This window comes from Spea bombifrons, chromosome 3 (assembly GCF_027358695.1).
Source record: "Spea bombifrons isolate aSpeBom1 chromosome 3, aSpeBom1.2.pri, whole genome shotgun sequence".
Taxonomy (NCBI): domain Eukaryota; kingdom Metazoa; phylum Chordata; class Amphibia; order Anura; family Pelobatidae; genus Spea; species Spea bombifrons.
Genome location: NC_071089.1, coordinates 75,029,942 through 75,049,252, shown reverse-complemented (window position 1 = coordinate 75,049,252; position 19,311 = coordinate 75,029,942). Strand labels below are relative to the sequence as shown.

The 19,311-nt window shown below is 34.5% G+C and overlaps 1 protein-coding gene across 1 annotated transcript in view; it reads left to right on the top strand.

Annotated features, from left to right (window-relative positions):
• Positions 1-19,311, top strand: part of ADGRB3 (adhesion G protein-coupled receptor B3) — a 351,396-nt gene that overhangs the window by 294,836 nt on the left and 37,249 nt on the right. The window contains exons 20-26 of the mRNA XM_053458858.1: positions 3,779-3,929; positions 6,920-6,989; positions 7,572-7,638; positions 8,317-8,402; positions 11,557-11,655; positions 12,006-12,177; positions 17,269-17,364. Of these exons, the coding sequence (XP_053314833.1) occupies positions 3,779-3,929; positions 6,920-6,989; positions 7,572-7,638; positions 8,317-8,402; positions 11,557-11,655; positions 12,006-12,177; positions 17,269-17,364 (741 nt within the window). The remainder of the gene's footprint in view (positions 1-3,778; positions 3,930-6,919; positions 6,990-7,571; positions 7,639-8,316; positions 8,403-11,556; positions 11,656-12,005; positions 12,178-17,268; positions 17,365-19,311) is intronic.

The following is a 19,311-nucleotide window of genomic DNA, read 5'->3' as shown; positions in this document are numbered from 1 at the left end:
CTTTGTCCATTCCCCCTCTAACATACACTCTGGCACACATATGTAAACAGACTTGCACAAATTTACACATGCTTACACACAGTCATATTCACTAACACACACTCATTCTAACACACACATGCTCACTCTCACATCAATTCTATGTACACATTCCTGGACACACACAAGCAGTTATACTTACACATAGTCATTCATGCTCACATACACTCCATGCTCACTCACATTCACTGATACATAGAGATTTGTGCTACGTTACACATATACATAGACATTAATGCTCACATACACTTATCCATATACATTTATGCTGACATAACCTTATACATAGAGATTCATGCTCACACATACTTATATATAGACATCCGTGCTCACATATGTACAGACATGCAATCCAAGTGAGCTTCATAATGCATAGTTAATGTAGGGCTATTTTTTGAATCATCTTAAATTTTAAAATACATATGCTTTGTGGAGATACTGTTGAGCCATATGGCTTACAGGGTTTTGCTCTCCATAATGAATAAAATAATAATGGATTTGATAAAAATGTTTAGTGAATACCCCTCCTAGTCACAAAGCTAACATCCTATCTTTGAATTAAATAAGAAGCAGACTTTCATGTGATGTGTGATTCATGCCTAATGTGCTTTTAAAGCAGCTCTGAAAGGATATGACTATGTATGTGCTAACTATTAAATGAGATCTGTGATTATCAGCTAAGAATAGGCGAGTAGCTACGTCTTTCACAGTAACACTTTGCAGGAATCAGATAATTGATCACCAACATTAGAGAAAAATATAATGAATTCAAATGTACTTGTTTCCCAATTTTAGATGTTTATGATAGACCATAGGTACTTTTGCAATACCAGTTAACTGCGGAAGATACTTTATGTATGTAGATGTCTATCAAAGGGTTTTAGGTTTGTATTTATTAACCAGTGATTTGCAGGAGAAGCATAAATGGGCAAAGCACCTTATAACGCATCATGAAATATTGAGCTCTCTTGCAGTTTATTGAATATGCCTTATCTTAAGTCATGTTTCACAAGGTCAATGTTTTGCCCTTAAGCCACATATTGTTTTGTTTTTTTTACATATTTCAGCTAAAATGTTCTGTTAGCTGGGAAGTCATTATAACAAATTTCTCCATCAAGGTGAACATCTGTTTAGCTGATGAGCAAGCTAATATAAGATATGCATCAATCTGCCATGATCATAGAGGTTTGCTTGCAGCTATTTGGTTCTATCCTGTTACATAGGTGGACCTTTTATGAAAGCATTTTTTACAGGAATGAATACCCTGGATATAGGAGAGCTACCGCCTGTCGTTTCAGTAAAAAAAAAATTTCAGTAGGCACCTAGAGACTATGTAATATATATATTTATGAGGTCACCCTTCCCCAGTTTGGTTTTAGGCTTACCCATAATAAATGTAGTGCAAATATTCCCATACAATATAGAGTCCTTGTAATGAATATTGTCTTATATAAAGGTTGAAATGTGTTCTTAAAAAATAAAGTTGTGCACGATCATCCTTCATCAGTGTAATTTTAGGCGCACTCCAAGAGACCCCCATCTATAAGATGTATAACTGGAATTTGAAGGGGAAAGGGACAACGCATGCAAATGTGAGCCTCTGGATGTGAATAGTTAGTTGACATGTGGGAGGATTCTGAAATCAAAGCGGCACTTTCATTTGGATTAACCTCCTCTGTCATTTTCAGTAGGATATTTTATATTAAATATTTTTATATTATTACAAAGAAAATCTGACCTATATAATTAAAATGGTCTTTTGAATTATTGGTCATTGCCCAGAGATTGCATCAGGTGCTACATTGGATTGAAACCTGCAAAGATTAAAGAAGGTAATGGAAGTTTTCTGAGAACAAAGTCATTTAATGACTTTTATCTCTGTAGCAAACCATATTCTCAGCAATATCTCCTGAAACAGAATATCATACGAGAAATAAAATAAATGTGGTATAGACATTTTGTAAAGCATCTCATTTGACAGCATAATAAAATGGAGTTTTATTAAGTGGAAAAGGGGATTTTTTTATTGTAGTTTTCAATAGATAACATTGTAATTGATGCAGCTGGCGGAAGTGCAATCATGATCCAAACAGAATGGTACTCAGCATATAAATACAAATTATGACAGCTTGAATGTTAACTGACTTGGAAGGACAAGAAATGACTGTTGCTCGATAAGTGACATTGTGGTTTTAGTTAAGTGATATGGAAGTCTGTGTACACTGTATATATATATATATATATATATATATATATATATATATATATATATATATATATATATATATATATATATACGTGTCTTTTTTAGAATTGTTAAATCTTTATAGCCAATGGTAGAGAGTAGAGAGTTAAATGACAAATTGTCTGAATTGTCTCTAGAAATCAGGCATACAGCTTTCTCGTGGAAGATACTTTTTATGTGCATTGATTATATCTAGCCTTCACTAGTGCCAAGTTTATGAAAATAAAACTGGGGATCGTGTACAACTATATAGCAGACTATTAAATCCTAGAACTATACAACAGCAAAGAAACGGTGGTCTATGCGTGTATATATAACAATTTCAGTATAAGCAATTGCAACCTTATGGCTCGGGCATATAGCTGAAGGCTTGGTCCAACTGAAGATCACATTTATGCAAACAATATGCATCAAGAGTACAAATAAGCTATATTCTGTTCAACTGTGAATTTGAGATACATTTATTCTCAATCGAGAAACATTTTAGAGTTGATGAACAAGAGTTAACTGGATTTCATGCATAAATCACATTTTTTGTATTATAGAATAAAACTTTTTCTATGTCATTTTATAAATGGCTTAGGAAATGCTGTCTTTTATAATATGGCACCATATATATTATTTTGTACTTATTACAGTACACATGTATTAAAGGTACAGTACAACCCTATACAATTGTTTGGCACTGTTAAGCTGAGTGGGGACAAAGATGGCAGAGAAATGATGTTTGGGCATAAATATGACACTGTTATGATGTTTGGTCACATTATGGCACTGTTAAGCTGTTTGGCGACAAAGACTGCACTGTTAAGCTGCTTAAGTACAAAGATGGCACTGTTAACCTATTTGGTCACAAATATGGCACTGTTAAGATGTTTGGGCACAAAGATGGCGCTGTTAAGATGTTTGAGCACAGAGATGGTATGTTGATGTACAGTAACAGGGGTTACATACATAGTTACATTGTTACAATTTGAGCATCTGTGACCTTTCTAGTAAAGTTGACATGGATGACTGTGATAAAAATGGTTAATTTACACTATTTTTTATTTTAATTAAAAATAGGAAAAGCAATACATAGCTGGACAGAAGTTGACAATGGCAGAAAATAATCACTAGGAGCTATGTGCAATAAAAATATAAGAAATATTAATGCTAAATGAGTTCTGATTAAAATAAATATATGTCAACTATATGTGAAATAATAATAGATTTCTACAGATAATATAAAATAATGCTTGGTTCTTCGTATTCACATCACTATAGAACAGCAGTTTTAACATTATATTAGCGACAACAATATGGATGCTCTTCCATGCAGTACAACAAATAACAGCTCTGTGTTTTATGGATATTTAAGTGAACATAAATCTATGATAAAAAATATGAAATAAAATATTTTATATACATGTAAGAAATAGGATTGTGGATAATCTGAAACGTGACATATTTTCTTTAATGATAAATAATAAAAGATAACATTTCCCCCCACAGGGTATTTGTACTATGACCACGGCATTCCTCCACTTTTTTTTCCTGGCCTCATTCTGCTGGGTTTTGACTGAAGCTTGGCAGTCGTATATGGCAGTCACCGGAAAAATTAGGACAAGGGTCATACGAAAGCGCTTCCTTTGCCTTGGATGGGGTAGGTTTTAGAAAATGAATCATTATGTTCTTATTTCAGGCATTGCATTTCTTCTTTGTGGTTTCTTACAAGCTAGCTATACCATTTAGCTGGAAATAGTGGAGCTGGCGCCCAAGGCCCAAAAGCAGTACCTTAATGGAGAAGAATTTATTGTGAGCAGAAAATCTTTCCTTTAAAGATCAGATTGCTGCAGAATGGGATGGTTAATGTTTCTTCTGTTTGTTTTTGCAGGAGCAATTTTCTTTATGCAAGATATCACAGTATTAGGATTTGACTTTTTCTGCTTTTTGTTGGTAGCACAGTTATTTGTTATACTTATTATTGGCTTTTTTTACATTATATTCTTTTACATTTCATCAAATGAAAATCCCCTGCAGCATTGTAGCACCTCAGTTCTGTGCTTGCCCTTTAAATATTATTGCTTCAAGGGATCTTTAAATGATCAGAGGTGATGCAAATCTGTTATCATTCTCTTTAGCTACGTGATCTTTCTACGCTCTCCTATTAGTGTCTACACACAATTCTTTCTCCCCTCTCTCTCTCTGTCTCTCTCTGTCTCTCTGTCTCTCCCCCCTCTCTCATGTTGTAAATGACTATTGTAGCTGTAAGCTGCTGATTTTTTATGGAATAAGTTCATAAGCATACAGAGGCCTTTTATCAGTAAGTCCTGTGTTTCAATGGTACATTATGTTAGCTAATCCAAGTTTATGTTGGAAAGGCTAATTGATCATTATAAAATGATTTTAGAATTATATTAGCACAGCTAGACAGCTAAGGAACCCCAAACTTTTGAACGGTGGTGTATATATATAGTACTATGTCATCACAACCTATTTTTTTAGACTTTCTTCACACCTCATGAGAAGCAAGCAAAAAATGCTTGCCTTCCTTGGTCTTCTGAACACTGATCTGTCAGCCCATCTTGTAGCTCCCTGTTATTTTCCCATGTCGTACCTATTCATTAAGGCACAGACATCTCATTTTTAATGTATCTCCATCACTCTTATTTTTTTGTCTTCATCTCCTATACCTCTACCTTGTTTAAAACTTCACAAAAACAGGGTTTTAAATAAATATAAATATACATATTACTGACATTGTATTAGATTCCCACAATAGGCTGACAGTTCATAAAAAAAACATTATGCTAACACTAGAAGCATTATTTTTTGCTTAATATAGCAGTAAAATGGCGAATCGGGTTTCGAACATATTAAAGTATGATCAACAGGTCAACAAGCAATAATAATAAAATAAATAATGTATATATTAAATGTCATATAAAAGTAATAAATAAAACAAAAGAACCATGCTTGTTTATAAAGAAAGATATTACCAGTGGCATAAGAATGAGGGTGAAGCCTGAAAAAAGAAAACCAATTTTATAAAAACAAGGTTTCATAACCAGAGGTCATACTCTAAATGTAGATGTTCATTCTTACAAGTGCATGTTAATTTTCAGTTTTAATGAAGTGCATTAAAGGGACATCTTAGTCTCTTTTTTATATGCATTGGGTTCTATTGCTATTGAAGTTAAAAAGACATTTGCCTGATTTCCCTCCTTCTTCTATCTGTATTTGCTAAAGACAAGGGTGTACTTAAGTACACTTCCTGTATGTTTGATGTAATGTTCTTTTAAGCTGTTTCTCCTTTTGATTCCAATGGGAATGCTACCCGAGTATGTTCAGCGGGTATACTTAATTTCTGTCACATTTTCTAACAATGACAAAAGAAAGCATTCACCAATTTTCATGCATTAAAAATCGATTTCACATTTTGTGAAATCTACAACCAAAAAATGTTAATTGTTCGTATTTACATTTATAATGTATAAATGTATACAAAGTGATTTGACAATATAAAATACAGAACATATGATTTCATTATTTTGTATTTAATTCATTTTAAATGCCTTTTTTATTTGCCCTAAAAGAAGTAAAATAATGGACAGTATCAACATATCAAGAAGAGTAACAAACAACTTGAAAGCATGCTGACCTAATGGTCATGTTGAGTCCACAGAGAGGAACAACAAAAGAAATATAAATCTTTGAAAAGACTTCTATAGGCAGAGAAAAATGCTGCTTGTGTTCAGAAGACCCATGGTGTTTGTTATGGTTCTAGCATCATTGTTTGCAGAATGAATACCGTAAACCTCTATTATGCAAAATAATTGCAATGAAAATTCTTCCCACTGAAATACATGCAATGAATATAAAAACAACCTGCTTGATTAGATTACATTTACAGCTTTGCGAAAAACCAAACCAAACAAAAAAAAAAAAAATGGTAACTTAGCAACGCTCTTAGTAATTTATCTACGGCAGAAATCTAACAGTATTTGAAAAATATACTGCACCATAAATAATTCATTTCTGGCAAATAAATGACCACAGTTATAGATCTACTGCTATAGAATCAACTGTTCATCCTTATACTTTTTATTATATTGTTTAATAATGTTTAATACTAATAAAGGTTTATGGGGTCCTTTAAAATGCTACTTAAGACACCTTGTTCTTTAAGCGTAGCACTATAAAATGTATAATATAATTTAATACTTAAGTAATTGTAATTGCTAATGTACCATCAAGGCCTGTCTGAGGATGACGGGAAAGCCCTGGCACTTTTAGGCTTGCAGATGCCTAATGACATAAGTGCGGCTGACGGCTAGAAATGACAGGCCACGCATTACTTTTTTATGCTCAGGTAGCATGTGGCGGGGCATATCCAGCCGCCATCAGCACACTGCCGCATCTGATCTGCTGCTGGAGCTGCAGATTGGGTTAGGATGGGGGCTGTCAGCCAGCAGCCCACCGAGCATTTACCTGGGGTGCCAAATTGCCAGTCCAGCCTGTGTATATTCAGGAATGCAATAGAGATACATATGGTATTAACACCAAGTAATATAAGTAAATTATTAGGAACACTTATTAATAATGCTGTTTTAATGTGTATTTTTTAACGTTAATATGTATTTTTCTTTATAGGCCTACCAGCATTAGTAGTTGCCATATCAATGGGCTTCACCAAAGCAAAGGGATATGGAACTACACAATAGTAAGTTAAACCTTCTTAGTGGGTCACAAAGTCATTTCCCCTGAAACATAAGTGCCCCTATTTCGCCATTTGAAATGTTGAGGGGTATGGTAAGTTAGTATGGTCAGACTACGTTTATAAGCCATCATTGTTTATTGGCCTGATATTTACTGGTTTGTTAAACTTAAATATTGATGATTATTTAATCTTTCTGTTAATGTGCGTTTCTATACCTGTAAGAAAACAAGGAATAAGAAAACAGCAGCACCTTGTATTATAAAAAAAAAGCATTTTATCATTTATATTATTTACTTAAGACTGGATTTCCAGCTAGGTGGTCTAGGCATTTGCCCATGGTGCCATGTTTTAGAGGCTATGCAGGAGCCAGAAACAAGCAGAGCTTTGTAGTAGCGCTGTTCACTGCTGTCCAAGCCCTACTCAAAGCCACCGATTCCCACTTCCATGTCTCTGCTGCATATTTATCTGAAGAGGCTTCAGTGGCCTTTGTGCCTTAGTGTAAGACCACTGTGTGTATTCCTCCCACAAATGTGTGGAATAGTTTCTTACCCTGTACATTATTCCCTGCACAATTTTCTTTTGCAGTTGCTGGCTGTCACTCGAAGGAGGGCTTCTCTATGCCTTTGTTGGACCCGCTGCGGCTGTTGTATTGGTAAACTGCCTAATGATTTTGCTTTTTCAAACAGCCCTGAACCTTAGACTTAGATTAAGAGTTGTGAAAATAAGATTATTTAATAACAGGCTAATTCTTCAACTGACCACACTAAAACTTTTAGTGATGACCCTCAGATTGTAGCCTTCACTAGCTATTTGTACATAAGTGTCTAGAATTCAGTGTCTAGAAGTCGGTATTCAATGTCATAACCTATTTTGCCAGAGTAATATATACATACTAAAACTGTTTCCAAATATTGCACTTTAAAATGTAATGATGTATACAATGTTTATTCATGTTAGGAAACGTTTAAAAACAAATTTCTTAGATACATAAGTGTGAATATACTAAGTGACTTTAGGAGTGAACTTTCATTTTTAATAAATTAAATAAAGGTTACGTTTTATTTGGGTAGGATTTGCTCAAGTACATAGAAGCTTAAGGTTTAAATACAGCCTCATCGTTTTTGTACACACGCATAATAAGCAACTTCTCTTTAATTGTACTAAAAATAGTGAGAGTATTAGATATTTCAGTATGCCATGTCAATAATGTTTCTGCGTGATTATCAAATGAGACTGTTATGTATATAATCTACATGTTTGTTTTTGCATAGTCACCACATTTCTGTTTTATTAGTCATTATTTTTTGTTGTTCTTTTTATTATTGTGCAGGTCAACATGGTAATTGGGATTTTAGTCTTTAATAAACTTGTTTCCAGAGATGGTATCCTAGATAAAAAGCTCAAACACAGAGCAGGGTAAGCGGTTTTAAGAATCAAATAGAAAAATCAAACTTCTTTTATCAATTACAACTACTCATCGCGCGTACATCCGTTGTTAAGATGATTAATCCGCAGTGATTGCATGTGTCATCGAGAAGTTGATATTTCATTCATGTTAAAGTGTTTTTTTTTTTTTTGTTAAATTCCATTGAAAAGACACAAAAGTACAGAAGCATCACATGTACAAACTATTAAATAAATTACCTTTTCCTTGCAGAATATGATGCCTAATAAAGTACCCAGCTGAAACACAGCAAAAAACCACATGAAATGTAGTCAAAGCATGAACGTATAGCATTACTATAAAAATGTGTTCAACAATATTAGCATAAGTGATTTTTTTCTCTAAGTTTGGTTATATTAGAATGCAATTTGCAGTTCAGAGTTCATATTTGCATGAAAGACTCTTAATACCTTTTTTTCGTTGCGTGGCTGTCTGTAAAACAAATTGTTAAGCTCCCTTTCTTTTTTAATTAGACTCTATAGTGGTTGAGAAGCTATTAATCTTAATTGTTTGGCGAATTCAATGAATTTTCTGATTGATGTCAGGTGTTCTTTTATGGGGTCACAATATAATTGCAGCATTAGAAAATCATTATCATAGCATCCTTCTGTTTTAGGTTTTATTTTTCTTGTAATTTTATGGTCAACACTTTGCTAATTACCTTGACTGGATAATTTCAGCCCTAACATTTTTTGAGGGAGGGTTGTACAGAACCGGGGAATGAGCGGTCTCAGCAATATTAGGCTATTTCCATTATATTCTTGTCAGGTGATTTTATTTTATTGAATGTTTTTTTTTTTCCTTCTGCTGAGAAAAGGGTTAGTTACCCTCATGTCTTTTCAGGCCCAAGGATTTGTTTTTATGTTTACTGAATGCTTTTATTATCCCATTATAGTTTTCATTCAGAAGAATGTTTCAATTTGTTTCAATGTGCTTGAGCATTGCTGCTTTTGAAAGCATTATGCCATCATATAATTAAATATTCTATCTTGCTTTATCGCATGACTATATGAAAGTGTATTATTCAGAGGTTTTCTTTTATTACCCAAGACGGCTTGTATTTTTTTTTATTTTCTAAAGTACCTGTTCTGATAATATTATGAATGCCTTTTGAATAACTACGGGAACATCAGATACACATACTTGTTTTGCAAGATTGTTCAAAAGTTTGTCACATGCCCAAAGGAAATTGAATGAGGTAGCTCTAACTTTTGCAAATGCACTAAAGAAATTTGTACAATTGACTACACAACCTTCTCAACCAGACAGCAACAGTTTTAATATAGTGATGCAGTATTTCTTTGCCCTCCCTCCTCTAAAACACATGTAACTAAAACCCATGCACATGCTAAGATGCAAACTCACTCTAACACAAACAGACTCACTCTAACACCATACACTTACACATGTCACACTTAACACCATAAAATGACATACTTAATCTAACAACCCCACATAAAAACTAATGCTAGCACCATTCACTAACACCCACACACATATACTAACACCATACACTAACATACAGTATACATTCATGCCAAAACCATACAGTAAATCAAACTAAACACCTAAACTAACACATGCACATTCTAATGCCGTATAGTAACACACTCATGCGAACAACATGCTCTCACACTCACCGAACACACACTTCCTCCAAAACAATATACTAACACACACACTGTCCATGACACCACACACTCATAAACACTTACTATAAAAATACAAAATTACATACATGCACATACCCTACACACACTCTATCCCCATCCCTAGTCCCTTGGTGGATCTACTATCACAGGATCATGTAACATGTGTTATAGGACCCTGGTGGGCAACTTGGTTACCCAGACACCTGGGCACTGTACACCTGAAGCAACCACCATGAGCATAATACTTTGCGTGTTATTTTTGATGCACAAAAAGGAGGGAGAGGGAGTTATTTGTCATTTGCAACCATCCAAATTTCAAAAGAGGTCCCCTGAGGTACAATGTCTTTTCTTGCTATAACTCTGTTGCATATTTTAAAATAGGATTATATAAAGTAAATATTGTGCTAATTAGTTACAGGAGTTGTTATAATGATTTCTTTTCTCTTGTTTTGCTCTCTGAATTATAATGAGAGATGTACAATAAAAAATATTTGATGCAAGTACCAATTAAGTCAAACCGTTCTGGTATTACATAGTCATGGAATGTGTTTGTATCAGCAGGGGATGGCAAAAGGTTAAATCTCCTGTGGAGATGGTTCTTTCTGTGCGGTTTTGATGTAAGACAAAGCAAAAAAATGTATACAGGGTGTTATAATTAAGGACAAAAACGTATTTTAGAAAAAAGATATTATAGCACATTTACTTCAGTATGAATAATATTAATGCTATAAGGATTGACATTTCTCTGCACCCGCAATTATATTTTAAATTATATATTAGTTATTATTATTTTAACAAACTATTTTACATTTCTATTGCCTTCTTAGAGTGTTGCATATTTATTGTGGGTTGATGCTTCTGTACTTTTGTGAAAATACAGTCAAAAATCACTCTTTTTTTGTCTAGAAATGGAAATTCATTAAATACCATTCATTTGAATCCTGTATTCAGGCCTCCTGACCACAAAGGTAAAAATAAATTGCCAAAGTCTTCTAGAACTTTTTTTTTAATAGTTTTCACTATTTAAATATTTTGTAATAGGCATTTAATAATGAATACCACATACTCTATTTATTAAAAATAAAAATAAAAAAATCAGTAATTGGCCTGAATAGAGGATTTTCATGATGTCTTCTATATTACATGCTTATGTATAGCTCAATGTTAGTTTTCTTTTTTCTTTTTCTTTTTTTTTTTTTACTTACTGCAAAATGGGGCATTCTCACTTTGTAAAGAAAAGACAAACCCTGCATGAATTAAATCATTCTTCTTTTACTAGTTAATTTTGTCAAACAATTATTTATGCAAAAATGTATCCATTATTTAAAAAAAAAAATCAGTGCATTCACCTTTTTATGTATGCATGAGATCTTATTTATTTTTATTTTTTAACAAAAAAACAAAATAAAGCAGCAATTATTTGGTGAAAATTGAATATTTTGTTCTTTTTTGTGGGTGTTCTGTTTGTTTGCAGTCAGATGAGTGAGCCTCATAGCGGTTTGACGCTCAAATGTGCCAAGTGTGGAGTAGTTTCAACAACAGCTTTGTCAGCCACCACCGCCAGTAATGCCATGTTAGTCTTAAACATTTACATCTTCTTGTTACAAATTGTGCATGTCTGAAAATAGTCTGACGTAATTTGTTTTAGAACTAATGATAACATGTAAACTACTTTCTGTTTAAGCACTAGTGACAGTTGTACATTTTTTCAAAAAAAATAATGTTTAAAAAAAAAACAAAAAAAAAACTGCTTTTAATTAAATCTGAAACAGTTTCAGTTCCTAGGTGGCCTAGCTCAGTAAGGTATTCTGCAGGTCACTTCAGAACTGAAATCTTTACCTTTTAGTAAACCATCTTGATATTTGCCAGCAGTGTGCAACCTGGTTCAACATTGATATACGTTTTTTTTTTATCTCTAAATAGGGCATCCCTTTGGAGTTCTTGTGTTGTTCTGCCACTCCTGGCTCTAACGTGGATGTCTGCTGTTCTAGCGATGACAGATAAAAGATCGATATTGTTTCAAATACTTTTTGCAGTATTTGACTCACTGCAAGGTTTTGTCATTGTAATGGTCCACTGCATTTTACGGAAAGAGGTAAGGGAATATTTTTGCATGCGTAAAGCTCTATCCGCTAATGAACTGGCTATAACCTTTAGCCATACGAGTTTGCATTCAGTATTGTAGGTAATAAATTATTTAAAATCGATATATGCATTTTATGTTTTTTGGCCACGAATGAAAACAGGATCTTTCCAATAATGCTCCTGCCAGATATCTCAGATGATGAGCTTTTAAGCTCATTTGAGCAGGGTCTGTCCTGACTAGCTATCTGGCAAACCGTGCAAATGCCCAGATGGCGCTTACACTAACCTTTACTCCCACTTGAGCAGCAGATCACGTCATTAAGTGTGTGGTAGGTGACAGCATCTTTTAGTGGCCAGTCCGACCGTGTGTTGAACGTTTCGTAAACATAGTGCTTGTACATCATTTTTTTTACTTATATATTTTTTTCGATCAGTTTTACTGTCTGATTGCAAATAAAACAGAAGATTTAAAAGACTTTACAAAAAAATCAATAAATATTTTTCTAAATAAATGATCATTTATACGTTTTCAAACTTCAGAATTTTTGTTATCGCTGATTTTGATTTCATGTTTTATATATATTTATTTTCTTTTGTAAAATGAAAATGCAAGCATTTATTTTTTTAGTCTACCAGTGAGGCATTTAAATATAGTATAGAAAGGGGCTGAATAGTATAGAAAGGGGCTGACACAGTGCCGTCGTTAAACATATTCTTAACTAACACAGCTAGAAGCAACTGCGTCTTTTGGCATAGAGGTGTTGGTTGATAGCCTAGAATTTGCTAAGTAAACTCCCCAAGCACCTTGTCTGACAAACAGAGTTTTACTACATATTGAAGTGTACAGATGGCATGAGACCAGCCATGCTAAATATACACATGCAAGAATGTTGGATCTAGAAAAATATTTTAGGTATTTTAGGTATGTTTAAATAATTAGAGCAATGACTTCTTGGATATATGTGCTAATGGTGGTTAATTAATTAATTAAGTATATATAGCCCCATGCTCTATGTATACATCACTTTAAAAGCAATGCTATCCTAAAACTGCCTTGTGAGACATAAGTGATGTGTACGTTTGCAATTTGTTTTATCATTCTTATTCCCCAAATCCTTTTTAAAAGCATTTTCATTTGAATTCAGTGAATCCATACAAGTTTAAAAAAAAAAAAAAATCTGTTCAGCTCTATCTTTTGGTCCCAAGAAAGCATTGTAGAGAAAATATTCTTTGCACTGTTTGAATTTTGTTTTGAAGTTATATTCTTATTGAGTCGTATGCAGTTTTGTTTTTTGACACTAAATGTAAAGGTGATGAGGGTTTTGTCCACTGAAAATATATTTCTATACACGTTTTGTTGAACATGCTTAATGAAACACATTGGCTGGGAATGCTGCAACGTAATCAGAAAAATGCCCACAGCATACTTTGTACCAGAATTTACACTTTGAATTATACATAGCATAATAAATCCTTTGTTACATGGCAGAAATACATCACTGGTCTGCAGGATATTTAGCTAATCTGTGCATTGGAATATAGCAGCATTTAAAGTTTAAACGTACGTGAAATGTGCTTCCTGTTAATTAGCTGTACAGAGAGTATGCCAGTGTTTAATATACCTACTAATGACTTTGAAGGCTTGGGGATGCAGGAGTGTTTTTCTGTCTGTCTAATGCTAATGGTAAATTTCTGTTTTCAAATAATACCCAGTTTTGTAATATTGTTTGAAAGAGAGGATGTTTCACAACTGGAGAGAACATCCTGAGCAAGGAAGAACCGTGAATTTAATTTGGCTGTCAATAAGCACCATTCGGCCTATGTAGTCTGCCTGGTTTTCCTAATTTCTTAATGGTGCTATCGAAAACGATAAATAATAATAATTATGTATATTTGCTTGTCTGAGCTTCATGCCAGGAATGTATCAATTTAAATGGGTAAAATTACACCAAAAACAAAGGATGCATATTTTTGTTGCTGTAACAGCTCCCTAAAAGGCTAAGATGTTTATTTCTTGGTCCCACCAAAATAATCATATTTTGTGAACTCGTAGAATATAAGAGTGTTAAATAAAACCCAAGTTTAATTTTACTGTTAAATATGTGCTTTGCACTCCTTATGTGCTTTTAAAATGACAGAGTGGTCCTGAACCAAGAAAAGAAGGGGTAATTATGGCTTGTGCCTAGGTTTCTGTATTGCAGGAAAGTTAAAATAATGGAGTTTTAGCATACATGGATACAGTGATAGGACATTTATATAATAGCTGCATGACAGTTTATGTTGTTTTTGTAGGTTTGGTTGACACCTTTTTATTTGCTGTCATTTTTTAATATTATTTTGGAGTATCAGTAGGAAAACATCACACCATTTATTTTGGAAGTCTTGCAGCCCAGACAGTAGGAAAGTTGAATGTGCTGCCCCATTCGTTATATTTTGGAGGTTACCTTTTCTTATAACATTAAAATAAAATATATTAAAGTGGGGAAGAGAAACATTGTTAACAATGTCGATCAGATTATGGACCAAGGTGCATTGGACATTAGGAATATGCTCATCGACTGAATGTAAGGGTAAGCAATATAAATCAAGAACGGCTGTAGGCTGATTGATACAGCTGTTATTTTCACAAACATATGGACTATATGTTATCCCATATTTTAATCCCTGATGTAACCACAGAACAACAAATCTGCACAGGGTATAACACTGTTTTCGTGGTTCAAGTTGCCAAGGAAACAAGCTTTCAGCTTGCTATTTAATAATTGACCATCTTTATTTCTGTTTTTATCTAAGATCTTTTTAATCTCTACTTTTGTTCATGGGTGGTCTGTATCTTTTCACATTGTCGTTTTACATTTCTGTGGAAACAAGAATTATTACTTTTTTCTGCCTTCTGAAAGATAAAAGCATTCACTGTACGTACATCATCAATGCAGAGGTGCATGGTCCTGTTAAATTTAAAAGCAATGGAGCATGCGTTGATAGGAAATGTATAACGTTTTCTCTAGGTACTCCATCAGTAGCCACATACATTGCTACAAGTGAGTTGAGTAGGGGATGATTTGGTTAGTGGACACCGAGGTTCATGCTCAATTATTGCTCATTGTCACCACCTCTTACCTCCTCTTCACAATTTTATAATTGCACCACCCATTGCTTCCTGTCTCCTTCCCATTTCTTATGTTCCTTGCCCAGCTTCAACACTCCTCATCTTCTACCTTCATCCTCTGACCCATAATTTCCTCGCTCCCATTCTCTATCATCACATACCGGAGGCTCACCACTCCATCCTCAGCACCACAACACTCTCACCACCATCATCATGTTTCAGTCTCATGTCCTCTCATTTCCTGCCCTCATCCCTCACCCTGACATCCACGACCGTATCATTTATTTCTCCTGGATAGTTCCATGATGTGCCATGATTCATCCCCTCAACAATATTTGCAGGGGGGGTTCCAGCTATCTTTGTTACACAGCTGAGTCGTTCAAAGAAATGTATAAAGAAAAAAAATGCAATTGGTATTCACAGATACAATCACGCTAGACAGCCTTAAACTTGCCTTGTCACATAGATATCAGTGTGTCTCCCAGCACACAAATACTTATTGATTTTTAATTTTGGGATATAGCTTCAACTGGCAGACTGGGTGCCCAGGGAGATCTATTCCTATAATCAAAACAGTTTATGTGATGTTTCTTTTAAATGGAAGTCATTGCTTCAATCAGAATAAAATAACAACTCATCAACAAAGCTCAAGTTTAACCTTTCAGCAAAGGATTTCTTTATTATTTCATTTTGTGATCATAACAACATCCTGGATGGCTTCACTCTTAATTGGACCTTATGAACACATCTCCTTGTGAGCCCTCAGCCTGCACCCCCCACCATGCAGCCCTGGGATATAAGTTGTGTGGTACATGCTGTAAAATCCTCTATGTAAAATAGTTGGTTTTATTTCCCGAGGGTTTGATGCCGTTACATATAGACAAGTAAATGTGCATACAATGCTAAACCTGAAAATGATTGTATGAACATGATCGTAATAACACTTCTTGCAGGACCGGCCCAAGACAAAATGCTGCCTGGGGCGAAGTTTAAAATGCCGCCCCCCCCATTATCTACCATTCCTCTCCCTTCCTCCCTGCCGCCCCCCATTATCTACCCTTCCTCTCCCTCCCTATTATCTACCCTTCCTCTCCCTCCCTATTATCTACCCTTACTCCCACCCCCCCTGTACTTACCTTTCAGCAGTCCTGCGGTGAGTCTCCCTGCTTGGTCTCGGTGCCGGCTTGTAATGCTGAGCGCCAGAAATGACGTCATCTTCCGGTGCTTAGCATTACAAGCCGGCACCGAGACCGAGCTAGAGGGCTTGCAGAGGAGAGAGGGACGCCGGCTTTAAAAAAAAAAAAAAAAAAAAAGGGCTTGGGGCAGCAAAGTGCAGCCCCTTCAAAAGTGCCCTTCAAAAAAAATACAGAATCCGCATATGCATTTGTAAAAACAACAACTGACCATTTAAAGTGGCCATGCAGCTATCATTGTTCTGAGAATATGAGAAAGACTTGGTTTTTAGAATCATAAGATTTTTTTTTAAATTAGAAAAAAAAAGGTTGGATACGTGAGTGAATCTTTTACAGATCACCTAAAGCAAGATCAGTAACAGATAGTTCTGGTTTATATTACCCATAATAAAGGTATAACTTTCCCCATTTCTTTTCTAGTATGATAGCATTTGTCAGTGGTACTGTAAAATGTGTATAACATTGAAAAGATTTAGTAATACTTTTGTGCAGTATATATATATATTTAATCATCTTCTACTGGATCAATGCATATATGCATATGTTGGATGGGATGAAAATAACAGACATGTATTTTTCTCAGCCTTAGTATCGTAACTTTGTAAAATCAAATGAATTTGAGTTTCCCATTAAAATTTCTCAACATATTACAGTGGAATGAGTAACTTGTCTCTTGTCTCTACAGTCGTTGAGCACTAGTCAATTTTACTGCAACATAAAAAAAAGAAACATTAGATAAGTATAAATGTTTGCCAGTAATAACCATCAAAACCTATAATACATTTGGCTCTTTTTACAGGTTCAGGATGCTTTCAGATGCCGTCTGAGGAACTGCCAAGATCCCATAAATGCAGATTCTTCAAGTTCATTTCCCAATGGACATGCGCAAATCATGGTTAGTTTTTTTATGATCGTATGGCACTTTGTGTATGAAATGGGTATTGCTTATAGTCCGTTATGGCTATACTGCAAGGAGAATGCAAACACCATTTTACACATCCTACAAATGAGTAATGTAAAAGAATAACACAATAGCTTGAATATGCCCACAAAACAATTAGTAGAGTACCTAAACTGTGCCACTATTATTGTGGGAAGCACATGAAAAGAAAAGGCTCAACATTTATCAGTGTGTGAAGCAACAGCGATTGTTCAGCACACTACCACAGCTCTTACTCATAAAAGTAAGTTACATAATCTAATGCCATTCACATTACAAGATGTAGTTACCCATTCACAAAAAGTAACTATAGATTCATTCAAGTATATCCATTGGTTATTTTCGCTATAAATTGGACCACAACTATATGATAGGGACATTTCAATGTATTCTTAGAAAGGTAAAATGTGAAGAAAATCATTACTGTGTATATTAGTTTATTGATTCATTATGTTGATGCTTTTTAGGATTAGATATGATAAAGAATGTGACGATCTTGTATGTAGATTCCACAGTCGTTTAAAATACATGGATGCTGTTGCTTTTGGCTTAATGGCTTTTGCAAGGTTGGCCATGCAGGAACGATCCATGCCTGAGCCATATGCTTTGTAGGAGCCGAAGGCTGGCCCTGACTTCCCTCTCTCATAAACTTTTCCCCAATTCATGTTGCACACAATGACGTGTGTCTGCAAGAGTGCCTGTTCTTGACTTGGTCAGGCCTAGGTCTTAGCTTGGTTCTAATTTGGCTTATTCAATGCTTTTGGCAGCCTGCTTGCAAATAATTGCTATGTGACTTTATTCTTTCCTTGTATTAATACTATGCTAGAGCCCTAACTCAGAGCAAAACAACATGAGCTGTACTAATAAGATGCAGATCTGAGAACTAAATGCTAAAAGATTTGTTTTCATTAGTGGCTTGTTAAACCTGCCATAAATTTCTAGCTGCTTGTTGATGCTCCTTAGTGTTGCTTTTTATTGGTTTATTTTCCTATTTTGTATTAAAATGTTGACGTACATTACCAATTAATGTGGAAACAAAATAGAAGGCAAAAAGGTGCAAGGAAGTAGAGTGGTGGAGTATTCAAAACATATAAACATTCAGGGCTAGTAAAACAATATATCATAAGTAGTAAAATAAATATATACATAATAATCTTTTCAGTTACTATATGTATAGACAATACATGCAATAATCATATTGGCCTATAATGGATTTTTCACATATAAATTTAAAGTCACATTTAGATCTAGAGAGATCTGAGTAAAGCATGATGTTAAAAACCTGGCAAATGCACACTATCCTAGGCCTTTTACATCTTTTCTATTTTAGGTTAAATCACCTGATTACTGTTGTAGAACAACCTGCAACATTGGGCATTCTTATTTTTACTCAAAATAGAAAGGATAGGTTGGGAAAAAAGTTGTTGTCGCTATTTAAACAGTAAATTATTTCTGGATGCACATTATCAACATAGTGGTCCAATTAGTTCTCCATAAATATCCCTTCACTGCTGGAATTGCGTACGGCAAATGGTTTTTTAATGTTTCCAGTGTTGGCCTTGTGATCACTCGGTTACTAATAGGATTGTATTCTGTTGTGCGGAAGTCTTAGGCATCTCTTTATTCACTTCAACAGAGCTCAGAAATGCTCAGTAAATGATTTGGAGCCCATTTCAAATTAATTATCTAAAAAACATGTTGATTGTAAAATATGGTTTTGTGAAACATAAACAGAACAGTAAGGCTGGAACTCTATTGGGGACTGTTTTATTAATGAAATTCCCTTAACAGAAATTCACAAAAATCATAGAATCAATAGTGCTTAAGTGGCCTTCAAAAGCGAATCCCTGCACTAGAACGTCTCAAATTGTTGCTCACTTATGTCATTACAATCAGGACATG